This window comes from Rhinopithecus bieti, unplaced genomic scaffold, assembly GCF_001698545.2.
Source record: "Rhinopithecus bieti isolate Rb0 unplaced genomic scaffold, ASM169854v2 scaffold_9981, whole genome shotgun sequence".
In the NCBI taxonomy this organism is placed as follows: Eukaryota; Metazoa; Chordata; class Mammalia; order Primates; family Cercopithecidae; genus Rhinopithecus; species Rhinopithecus bieti.
In genome coordinates, this window is record NW_016806838.1 from 3,893,585 (window position 1) to 3,905,668 (window position 12,084).

At 52.2% G+C, this 12,084-nt stretch overlaps 2 protein-coding genes across 6 annotated transcripts in view; both read right to left on the reverse strand.

The window, feature by feature from the left end:
* PTK7 (protein tyrosine kinase 7 (inactive)) overlaps positions 1 to 1,102 on the reverse strand; it is an 84,947-nt gene extending 83,845 nt beyond the window's left edge. For both annotated transcript variants that reach the window (XR_001886740.1, XM_017878187.1), the window contains exon 1: positions 821 to 1,102. Coding sequence is in view for 1 of the 2 variants with exons in the window: in XM_017878187.1 (XP_017733676.1) it covers positions 821 to 899 (79 nt within the window). In the remaining variant the exon portion in view is untranslated. The remainder of the gene's footprint in view (positions 1 to 820) is intronic.
* A 1,194-nt stretch (positions 1,103 to 2,296) lies between these two features.
* Positions 2,297 to 12,084, reverse strand: part of KLC4 (kinesin light chain 4) — a 16,883-nt gene continuing 7,095 nt past the window's right edge. For all 4 annotated transcript variants that reach the window (XM_017878190.1, XM_017878192.1, XM_017878193.1 and 1 more), the window contains exons 5-16: positions 11,296 to 11,515; positions 10,738 to 10,825; positions 7,015 to 7,116; positions 6,602 to 6,775; positions 6,107 to 6,206; positions 5,862 to 5,914; positions 5,561 to 5,631; positions 5,233 to 5,341; positions 4,525 to 4,665; positions 4,151 to 4,266; positions 3,425 to 3,488; positions 2,297 to 2,772 (exon numbers count right to left, since the gene is read on the reverse strand). In XM_017878190.1, coding sequence (XP_017733679.1) covers positions 2,722 to 2,772; positions 3,425 to 3,488; positions 4,151 to 4,266; positions 4,525 to 4,665; positions 5,233 to 5,341; positions 5,561 to 5,631; positions 5,862 to 5,914; positions 6,107 to 6,206; positions 6,602 to 6,775; positions 7,015 to 7,116; positions 10,738 to 10,825; positions 11,296 to 11,515 — 1,289 coding nt within the window. In that variant the 3' untranslated portion in view covers positions 2,297 to 2,721. The remainder of the gene's footprint in view (positions 2,773 to 3,424; positions 3,489 to 4,150; positions 4,267 to 4,524; positions 4,666 to 5,232; positions 5,342 to 5,560; positions 5,632 to 5,861; positions 5,915 to 6,106; positions 6,207 to 6,601; positions 6,776 to 7,014; positions 7,117 to 10,737; positions 10,826 to 11,295; positions 11,516 to 12,084) is intronic.

A 12,084-nucleotide genomic window follows, 5' to 3' on the forward strand; every position in this document is an offset into this window, starting at 1 on the left:
TTTGCTTTTCTGCCTTAGAAAGATTTCCTTTCCTCTGTGAGGACAGCCAGGATGGAAATCCAGGAAGGAGCAGAACAAACCCCGTCCGTACCTTTGCAGCCAGGCCATGCCCGATTTTGGCAGCGGCCTTTACACATTAATCACCGCAACAGCCTGGGACCCTCGGATCCCCGGATTCGGCCCTGGCACAGAGAGGGCGCAGGGTTCCAGACCAGTAACTAGAGGCCATGGGGCGGCCCCTAATTCTTCCCTTCTTCCGCCCTCACCCGCAGGGCCATCTGGGGTCCCAGCTTTGCCCAGGAACTTGGAGGAGGGAAGCCGGGAGCGTCGGGTCAGCGTAGGTAACAAAGCTCCGCGCTTTGCGCGCCGCAGGTCTGTCCGGCATCGGGCCCCAAACCGGCCACTCTTACCTGGGCTGACCCTGCCGGGTGGGGTGGGGGGCTCCCTTTTCCCCATCGCACCCCCCACGGGGGGTGCGGGTGGTCTTTTCTCCCCCGACAAGAAACTCCCCATCTGGGCCCGAGAGCCGGCAACTCTCGGCAGTTCTCGAGCAAACTCTCGGCTCAGACCACAAAAACTCAGTGAGGCTGGAAATGCGTCCCCGCGGCGCGGGTGGGAGGGGGACCTGACCGAGTCCCTGGAGGCTTCGTCAGCCTCCCGGCCCCCGGGTTCCTTGCGCCCTTCCGCCGCGAGCCTGCACCCCGAGCGAGCCTCTCCACCACTCCAGGGCCGCCCAAACCCACCTCCCCAGGTGCAGCTTTTTGCCCACGGGCACTCCCGCGCTTCCCAAGCTCTGTGCCCTCAGCTCTCGGGGACTCACCTCCCAGCAGCGGCAGCAGCAGGACGCTGAGCAGAGGCAACCGGCGGGGTCTGGCCGGGGATCCCCGCGTAGCTCCCATCGCGGCGGGCTCGGGAAAAGGAGCTGAGGGCGCACAGCGGGTGCGCAGACTGCGCTCCGCGGCGGGCACAGGAGACGGAGCGCACCGGAGCGCGGGCGCCGCAGCAGCAGCCGCAGCCGGAGCCCGACCCCGAGGCGTCCCGAGCCGGAGCCGCGCGCGCCGGTACCTCGGAGTCTCGCGCGCCGCCGCCGGCTGCCGCCGCCAAGCCCGCCCCACGCGCCCCTCCCCTCCGGCCCCGCACGGCGCCCCGCCCCTCAACGCCCCTCCTCGCCCGAGGCGGGGAGGAGCTCAGTAGGGGGAGGGGTCTGGAGAGGGATGGAGAACAGAGAGAGCAAGGATCAGGAGAGCGCAGGGGACCTGAGAGGGGTAGGGGAGTATTTGCTGTACCTACCACCGACTCTGCAGGGATCCGGGAGAACCTAAGTGACTTGTGAGATGCCGTAGACCCTGGGGAGAATGGTCCATTCTGTGCATACCTGGAGGCTGTAGCCAACAGTTCCCCCAGAATTCTCCAGGTGGGGGTAGCGGAAGAGGTGGGCCCCACCCACTTTTCAGCAACCCAAAATCTTACAGGCAGACCCAGAACAGCACGGTGTCCTTAATGTCCCCCAGCAGAGTAACCTGAAGATGCTGTGTAGCCCGGAGAGGGGCTGAAGGGTGCATGACTGGGGTCTGGTTTGGCTCTAGACCAATCTGAACCCAAAGGTAGAAACACACTGGGCTCTGAAAGCCAGGCTGAAGGCTGCTAAACTGACAAATTCATCCCAAGTCCATCTCCAGGCAGTCTGGGCTGTGTCAGGGTATGGCCAAGTCTCCAGCTGTGGGGAGGCCCAGCACAACCCTTGTTCCAGGCACCCCCCACCCCCCACGCCACCACCCCCACATTCTTTCTTTGTTGTGAAAGCAGCAAGGGGTGTAGGAGGCGGGTCAGGAGGAGTCAAGCTTTAGAAGAAGATGGGCCCCAGCTGCTGCTCAGGCCTCCAAGATATGCTGAGAGGGGATGGATAGTGCCTTGTCTCCCCTCTGGCTCCGGAGGGCCCCCCAGGCCTGCTTAGTCCTCCCTTCCCCCAAGCAGCTGGGAGAACGAATGGCAGCCACAGAGGGCCTCACAGCCAGAAGTGGCGCCAGGACTCCAGGGTCCTGCCACATGGCCACCACATGTCCCTGACAACCCAGTCCACAGCACCTTCTCCTTGGGTTGTGGGCCTCCTTCTTCCCCATCCCCCAGATGCCTTCCTACAGGCCCTGCTGGAGATGATACAAACAAGGGGAGGAAGAGAAGAGAGATCCAAGAATCAACACTCCTGCTGCCCCATCCATCACTGCACCTCACCCTCTGTGAAGGGCCCCAACACAAGCCCTGCTTCATACCCTCTTCAATCAGGACTCAAGTCGCAGAAACGTTACCTGATTTCTTTTATTTAAGAAAAGTGAAATACATGGACCTGAAGTGAGACAGCAGAGGGAGGGAATAAGAGCGGCCAGGGCAAGGCGGCTTGGCTGGCCAGCCCCCAACCCTCTGACTGAAAAGCCAGCAGCAGGCTGCATCTCTGAGGGCCATACCTGCTTTGTACCCACCCTGGGGGCCTCAGAGCTAGCTACTCTAGAGGACCACAGGGTGCGGAGAGGGTGTCCTGAGGGTCCTTCCTAAGAGGGATTCCTGAGGAGGGAGCTGAAACCCTAAGGGCAGCAGCAATCTTCTGGTTAAACTGCTCCCCTTCACTGTCCCACCTAGGGGTGGGGAAGAGCCAGGAGCAATGGGGAATGCTGTGAGGGCTATGGAGGTGGGGGGACCCAGCAGACCTGGGGACCGGGTTGAATGTCAGCTGCTTGAAGAGAGGTCCATGGTGCTGGCACTGAGGCCCCGAGAGACCTGAAACAGACAACACTACCCCATCAGCTCAGGGACCTCAGCCTCCCAAAGACTGTCTCCTGGAGTCCATCCATCCCATGGCCACAGTGTATCTCTGGACCTAGGATCACATCTATCTCTGGACCAGTCTATCTCTGGACCTGGGACTTTGTTTAGCCTCTGCTAGGGTTTTCCAGAAGGCCACAATCTGGTGGAGAAGCTACCTGGAAGAACCACATGAATACTGGCGTATACTCTGAGTGTGTTGATATAAGAAGTCATTTGCCATTAAAATATCATTACTGTTTTCTCAGATGGGGATTATTTAATACTTTTCTTTTTCCATTCTCATCTACTATGAAGGTGGCTGCAGGATGAAAAAATTAGTATCTCCAAATAATTCTTAAATTATTCATAATTCCAAAGTACCAGTTTAAAGAATATTCCTATTTCCCTCCTTATTAACTTATTTGCTACTATGTCTGGCCTGAAACTGTCCCTTGGTGGTCATCACTCACCACAAGCTATCTGCCTGATTCCTTAATAACTGCAATCCCCTGGCTCATCATTATCCCAGATGACTCCTCTCCCCTCTTCCCTTACTCTACTGGGCTTGCTCACTGGCTGTTCTTTTTTCATCACCCACCAATATGCTCACAAGCACTGCTCTCACCTGGAGGGGTGCTGCACTAGGTTGGTTCAGATAGTTCAAGGAGGCTGCTCGCTTCATGTTGCTGCTACAATGGAAAATGGAAGAACTGAGGCCTCCTCTCTTCCTCTTGAGTGGCCTTAAAGCTGTGGGCCTCTTGAGCACTGCCACACAAAATCAAATCACTGCCTCCCCTCCATCCCCTCCCCCAACTTCTCTTATCTGCATCAGGAACCAGTATCTCAGCTACCTTCATCCCCCACATTGGGGCACCCATTCTACCCAACCTCTCTCTCCATGGCTGTCCCACTGACTTCCTCCCTGTTTCTCTCCAAGATACCTCTCCAGAGATCAGGAGCCAAGAGGAGTTGGAGGCAAGGGCTTACTTTACTTGCCTGCTTTACCATATCTTTTTTTTTTTTTCTTTTCTTTTTTTTGAGACAGAGTTTCACTTTTGTCACCTGGGATGGAGTACAATGGCATGATCTCAGCTCACTGCAACCTCCACCTCCCAGGTTCCAGCAATTCTTCTGCCTCAGCCTCCCAAGTAGCTGAGATTACAGGTACCCACCATCACGCCCGGCTAATTTTTGTATTTTTAGGAGAGATGAGGTTTCACCTTGTTGACCAGGCTGGTCTCGAACTCCTGACCTCCGGTGATCCACCCGCCTCGGCCTCCCAAAGTGCTGGGATTACAGGCTTGAGCCACAGCACCCAGCCACTTTACCGTATCTTGACTTCCATGTGTACCTGGAGGGCCGAGGCTCAGTCCCCTGGAGCTTCCTCACCAGGAGTTCACTGCTTCTGCGGAGCACATCTCGGATCTTGCCCAGAGAGCCACTCCTCTGCAGGGTCCCACTGCCATCCTGGCAGAAAGGGGTGAGCAATGAAAGCTACAGGGATCCCACACAGATGGGTTTCTGAGTCTAGTCCTAGCATTTATTCTGCACACATCCCCCACTCCCAAGGCCCAGTGACTGGAAATAAAAGTCCTGTCAAAAGCTTGCTCCCAGAGATACCCCTGAAGGGATACACTACCTAGACTGGGACAGCATAGCCAAGAGCCTCTCACCACCACCAGCAGGAGTGGGCAGGAGAGATGAAAAGGCAATGATCAGACTCACCCCGGACCATTCCACAGCCACAGAAGCATCTTCACCTCCCTCGAATTTCACACTGTCCCCAGGGCCCTCCTGGGAGGTCCTTCTACCATCACTCTCCCCAAGCAGCTCTGCCACCTTGGTCTGGCTGATAGGGTCAGTGCCCTGGAAGGAAAAGGAAGGACCTGGGACTTCCTACTCCTTAACTCCTCAGGATGGGGCTTTCAAATTTTTTTCACCATCAGCCACTGCAAGGAAAACATTTTTCCTTGTGATGTCTCAGTATATACCTACTGGAACAATACTCACCTTTTCTATTCACAATGCATTGCTATGTATAGATCTGTATATGTTTTTAGCCCCATGGCCCACACTGAATTAATTTCACAACCTACTATTGAGACCCACAATCTGAGAAATTCTTGACTTAGGCTCTCCCCCACCTCACTCCTCTCACCCACACCACCCAGGCCCCTCCTTATGAAAGGGCAGGATTTCTCCTTCATATCCCCATTTAGTGAATCTTGAAATTAGAGTCCTGACCACAAAGTGCAGGTAGGGGGTAAGAACATGCTTAAAAACAACCACAATCACAACACTGCCTCACTTTCCTCTCCCTCCTGGCCTCATCAGCCTTTCTGTTTATTCTTAGGAGACTCCCAAGAAACCTCAGCAGTCTCTCATCCCCAGGGCCCTTCCCTCAAGGACCTCCTTCCCCTCTGGGCTTCTGACCTGTCTCCGGGACCGCTGGGCACATTCCTCCAGGGTCTCAGCGGCCTCCAGCTTTCCCTGGCGCCTATACAGAGCTCCCAGGTTTCTCAGAGTAGTGTTCACTGTGGGGCTGTGGTGAGAAACAGACCAGAGAAGGAAGAGAGAATGGGTTCAGAAAAGAAAACATTTGTCTTCCAAGCAAGACAAGAGGAAAAAAAACAAGAAAATAGGAGAAGGAACAGAGCTAAAGCTGAGGGAAAGTCTACGGGAGGAAGGGAAAAGGGCTGGGAGGCTGGGAGCCTGGATGGAAGGCATTGGAGGCCAAGCTGGCTTTTCACTGGCAGCTCACCTGCTCACTTTGCAGGCCTTGTACCAGCCTCCATACTCAGCATAGGGTGTGCCACCCTCATGGTGCCGGCTCTGCAGGACAGAGAGGCCAGAGAGAAGGGCAGGGAGAGCCAAAGATAAGAATACAGAGATGCTGGGATGCATGGTGGCATGGGGCTAGGGTGCAGGCTGGGCTGGGGAGGACACCATGCATCTGGGGCTGGTGCTGGGGCGGGAAGTGGGAGTTGGGCTAATGGAAGGAGTAAGACAGAGACCCTGGTAACCTTGAGCTCCCCAGGCTGGCCCCCCTTCCCCCCACTCACTTTGCTCATTTCCTCCCGCTCCTCTGCATGCATCCAGATTGGCTTGTGGTCATCTGGGGGTGATACACGGGGTGGGGAGGTTAGAGATCGGAGCTAGACAGTGTTGGAGAGCCAGGACCCAGAGGCTGACAGGCTGGACTGAAGGGGTCTGGCTCCCCCTGGGAACCACTGTGGCCTAACCCCCAACCTTTGGTCTGCATTTCTTTTCTTTCCCACAGCCCCTTCCCCAAGCCCTCACCACTCACCATCCACAGACCCAAACTCCTGCACATGGGCACGGGTCAGGATCTCTTTGTATAGTGTCTCAGCCTCAGCATATTTGCCCTGTTTCAGGTAACAGGAAGCCTAGAAGACAGAAAGGCAAAAATACAGGAACAAAACATGGAGGGAGGCAAGGTCTTTTTTTTTTTTTTTTTTTTTTTCTCTTTTTTTTTTTCCAGACAACGTCTTCACCAGGCTCAGGGAGTTCCACTTCTCGGTGTCTCTGTGACTTTCCCCAGAGATCTTTCTCACACCTCCTTCTCCAGGTGCAGGGTCAAGGGTATTCCCAGCCCACTCTCAAGAAGCTGTGGAGCTTCTATAACCGGAACGAAGCAGATCATTCATCCGCAAAGGCAGCCCCAGAAATAGGCACAAATTTGATGAGAGCAGTGTGCCAGATTGTGATGCTTCCTAACTCTAGGACCCAGGTGGCCTCTACTTCCCGTTCATTCCACCTACTTTGTCCCCTCCTCCCATACCAGGTTGTTCTTGGTCCGGGCTACATTAGGGTTGTCTGGCCCCAGCTGCCCCTCGTAGATGGCCAGTGCTCGCTGGTAGTAGCGTTCCACCGCCTCATACTTGCCCTGGTTTTGGCACAAGAGGGCCAGGTTGTTTAGCTGCTTTGCCACATCTGGGTGATTAGTGCCCAGGACCTGAAAGGGAACAAAGGAGTGGATAAATGGCTATGACTACGTGTGTGTGCACAAGCACACGTGTCTGCTTGCATGTAGACACACACATGTGGAAAGCAGAGGAATGGGAATGAAGGAAAAGAGAACAAGGCAGAGATGGGGGTGAGAAAAAAAAAAGTGAAGGAGGAGTGTTAGACCAGAGGATCCATGTAGAGAAGGGTCACAGCAACAAGGGAAGAAGGGAGAGAGGGCATGGGTACCTTTTCTCGAATCTCCAGTGCCCGCTGGCACAGAGGCTCTGCCTCCTTGTATTTGCCCCTTTTGCCATAGAGCACAGCCAAATTGTTGAGTGTGGCAGCCACCTATGAAGACAGGCCAGTCCCCATCAGACATTTGGGTTGCAAATGACCTATGGGAATCTGAGGTTCCCCACCTCCCAGCAGGGTCCCACAATCACTGCACAACTCTAAGAGACAAAGACTCTACTACCCTGGAGCTAGGGGCTGAAGGGAGGGGAAATTGCTGAACAGGATGGCTCTGAGGCTAAGGGATAATATCGCCCTCTAGGGGATTTTAAGAAATTTCTGGAGGTGGTTTTTTTTTGTTGTTTTTTTTTCTTTTTTTTGGTTGCCATGATGATTACCTTTGAGGAGGCAAGAACGCTATAGATGTTCTGCATGTGTAAGACAGCTCTGCCAACTTTTGAATGTCCTGCCGGACATCCGAACACTAAATGTAAACATTGATATTTGATGGGATATCAAGATAGGAGGATGACTTCTGAGATACATCATCCCTGCCTATCATATGTCATACCATAGGGAATTATTTTCACACAGATCACGTTCAAAAATAACTTTTTGGCTGGACGCAGTGGCTCATGCCTGTAATCCCAGCACTTTGGGAGGCCGAAGAGGGCAGATCACCCGAGGTCAAGAGTTCGAGACTAGCCTGACCAACATGGAGAAACCCTGTCTCTACTAAAAATACAAAATTAGCCAGGCATGGTAGCACATATCTGTAATCCCAGCTACTGGGGAGGCTGAGGCAGGAGAATTGCTTGAACCCGGGAGGTGGAGGTTGTAGTAAGCCAAGATCGTGCCATGTTGCACTCTAACCTGGCAATAAGAGTGAAATTCCATCTCAACAAAAAATAAATAACTTTTCAGCTGGGTGCTGTGGCTCACACCTGTAATCCCAGCACTTTGGAAGGCCGAGGTAGGTGGATCACTTGAGGTCAGGAGTTCATGAGCAGCCTGGACAACATGGTGAAAACCCATCTTTACTAAAAATACAAAAATTAGCCTGGTGTGGTAGCATGCACCTGTAATCCCAGCTACTTGGGAGGCTAAGGCAGGAGGATCACTTGAGCCTGGGAGGCGGAGGTTGCAGTGAGCCGAGATTGTGCCACCGCACTCTAGGCTGGGTGATACCGTGAGACTCTGTCTCAAAAAACAAAACAAAAAAAATTTTTTCATTTTTCATTTTCTGTACATTGACAACTCTATCATTTGCTTTGGTGTGATATCCTGACCTTTTTTTTTCTTTTTTTTTTTTTTTTGGAGACAGAGTCTTGCTCTGTCGCCCAGGCTGGGGTGCAGTGGTGCAATCTCGGCTCACTGCAAGCTCCGCCTCCCGGGTTCACACCATTCTCCTGCCTCAGCCTCCCGAGTAGTTGGGACTACAGGCACAAGCCACCACACCTGGCTAATTTTTTGCATTTTTGGTAGAGACGGGGTTTCACCGTGTTAGCTAGGATGGTCTCGATCTCCTGACCTTGTGATCCGCCCAACTCGGCCTCCCAAAGTGCTGGGATTATAGGCATGAGCCACTCACTGCGCCCGGCCGATATCCCTACTTAAGGTTGTTTCTCTCTTTCATTTATTTGTACTTATTTATTTATTTATTTATTTTGAGAGAAAGTCTCGCCCCATCACCCAGGCTGAAGTGCAGTGGTATGATCTTGGCTCACTGCAACCTCAGCCTCCTAGGTTCAAGCAATTCTCCTGTCTCGGCCTCCCGAGTAGCTGGGACTACAGGTGCACGCCGCCACACCTGGCTAATTTTTGTATTATTAGTAGAGAAAGGGTTTCACCTTATTGGTCAGGCTGGTTTCAAACTCCTGACCTCAGATGATCCGACCACCTTGGTCTCCCAAAGTGCCGGAATTACAGGAGTGAGCCACAGCACTGGGCCGCTTTTTATTTTGTTGAGACGGAGTCTTGCTCTGTTGCCCAGGCTGGAGTGCAATGGTGTGATCTTGGCTCACTGCAACCTCCACCCCCCGGATTCAAATGATTCTCCTGCCTCAGCCCCCAAATAGTTGGGATTACAGGCATATGCCACCATGCCCGGCTAATTTTATATATATTTTTTAGTAGACACGGGGTTTCAACATGTTGGCCAGGCTGGTCTGAAACTCCTGACCTCAGGTGATCCACCTGCCTTGGCCTCCCAAAGTGCTGGAATTACAGGCATGAGCCACCGTGCCCAGTCTCTTTCTCTTACGTACAAATAAATCTGGTCTGTCATTTTTTTTTTTTTTTTTTTTTGGAGACAGAGTTTCACTCTTGTTGCCCGGGCTGGAGTGCAGTGGCACGATCTCAATCTCGATCTCCCCTCACTGCAACCTCCGCCTTCTGGTTTCAAGAGATTCTCCTGCCTCAGCCTCCTGAGTAGCTGTGATTACAAGTGCCTGCCACCACGCCCAGCTAATTTTTGTATTTTTAGTAGAGACGGGGTTTCACCATGTCAAGATGGTCTTGAACTCCTGACCTCGTGATTCGCCTACCTTGGCCTCCCAAAGTGCTGGGATTACAGGCGTGAGCCACCATGCCCAACCCTTGTGATTTCTTATAGTACTGTACTTTAATAAAGTGTCCAACTATATTTTCATTTTTTTTTTAAGAGACAGGTGCTCACTCTGCTATACAGACTGGAGTGCAGTGGCATGATCATAGCTCACTGTAACCTCAAACTCCTGAGCTCAAGCGATCCTTCCACCCTAGACTCCCAACTAGCTGGGACTACAGGTGCACGCCACTGTGCCCAGTAAATTTTTAAATTTTTGTAGAGACAGGGTCTCGCTATGTTGCCCAGGTTAGTCTCCCACACCTGGCCTCAAGTGATCTCCTGCCTTGGCCTCCCAAAGTGCTGGGATCACATGTATGACATGAGCCACTGAACCCAGCCGCTGTCTCATTTTTCTAGTACTTCTCGTATGGAATGGCTTACTGGTCTTCTAAATCCAGAATCATTCATTATATATGAGACCACTTTGCAATTTTTTTTTTTTTTTTTTTGAGATGGGGTCTCACCCTGTTGCCCAGGCTGGAGTACAATGGCGAGATCTCAGCTCACTGCAACCTTCACCTCCTGGGTGATTCTCCTGCCTCAGCCACCCAAGTAGCTGTGATTACAGGCATGTGGCACCACACCCGACTAATTTTTGTACTTTTAGTAGAGATAGGGTTTCACCATGTTGGTCAGGCAGGTCTCAAACTCCTGACCCTGTGATCTACCTGCCTCAGTCTCCCAAAGTGTTGGGATTACAGGCGTGAGCCACCACGCCCAGGCCACTTTGCTATTTCTTTTAACAAAGTTGTACTCAATACAGTTACTGTTGTTTTGTATTTTTATCTTATTATATTACATTGTACATATTGTTCTTATAAATTACTTTTCTTGTTTTTCTTTTATATTTACTAAAGTAGCATATTAACTTTTGTAGAAATCATATATGGATTTACCTATGACTTATCTATGAATTAAGTTCAAGCAAAATATTCATTATAAAAAGGAGTCACTGAGTCTCAGAGAATTAAGCACTAGGATCACTGGACAGTGCCTGGAAGAAAGGACTTCTTACTCCTCCTTTCTCAGCACCCTTAGTGAGTGGACTGAGGGCAGCAGATGGATGAGCTAAGAGAGGCCAAAACAGCAATGGTGTGGGGTGTGGGGCAGGGAGGGCAAGGAATACTGACAGCAGGATGGTCGGGGCCCAGGGTGCTCTCCCGGATGCTGAGGGCATCATTCAGCAGGTGGGCAGCTTCCTTATACTTATTCTGGTCCCTGGAAGAAGACAAAAGTGACAGGAGTTACCCTGAACTCTGTCTGCAAGCCTTCTTCCCTCCTTCCCTTTGGGAGGACTGAGTACATTTAAGGACTGGGGACCTCCATGAGGAGACAGGAAGCCTGGTGTGGACAGTAAGGGGGCTTCACTGACATACTCATACCAGAATGCAGGGCACTGCCATCGCAAGAGGAAGCCACAAGTTATAGGAAGTGAGAGGGCAGCGGGAAGAGAGGGAGAGAGCACTCCTTAAAAGAGATTAGAGGAATAGTGATCCCAAAGAATGAGCAAATGCTTAGGTATGGGAAAAGTGAGAGTTCTGGCACATTAAGAAGCACCCGAATGGGGTGTATCTGGGAGGCCCAACAGGGAGGAGAGGTACCCTGTGAAGAGGAAAAATGAAAGCCAAAGGAGGACCAAGGTGGGAATGTGGGGGAAGATCTGGGCACTGGAGGAGGGAAGTCCTCACCGATACACCAAAGCAAGGATGTTGAGCATGGTGGCAACATCAGGGTGGCCACGGCCTGATGTGCGCTCCAGGTCCTCCAGTGCCTGCTTACAGAGTGGCACGGCCACCTCATAGCGACCTTGGGCTGCGTACTGGATCACCAGGTTGTGCAACGTCCGCAACCTTGCTGGGATCTCATATCCACCCTGCTGAGCTGCTGCAGTACCTTGACCACGGGACACTAAACCATCACAGAAAATAAACAAAGGACTCTTCCTCTCCCCTTTGCTGTCTGCCCTTCCACTCCCCATTGCACGTCTTGTTCCATACCTATGCCTGCCCCAACATGGGCTCTCAATATTAGACCTGCCTCAAGCACTATTCTTTTATCCACTCCCTTGACCTGTGCCCATCACAACCTCAGTTATTCACCCAGTAATTCATTCATTCAACAAACATTTATTTAATAAATATGAACCAAGGGATGTCCCATGAGTACAAAGGTAAGAAAACCTGGCTCTGGCCAGGTGCAGTGGCTCACGCCTGTAATCCCAGCACTTTGGGAGGCCAAGGCAGGTGAATCACGAGGTCAGGAGTTTGAGACCAGCCTGGCCAATATGGTGAAACCCTGTCTCTACTAAAATACAAAATTAGCCAGGCGTGGTGGTGGACGCCTATAGTTTCAGCTACTCGGGAGGCTGAGGCAGGAGAATCACTTGAATCCAGGAGGCGGAGGTTGTAGAGAGCTGAGATTGGCCCACTGTACTCCAGCCTAGGAGACAGAGTGAGACTCTGTCTCAAAAAAAAAAA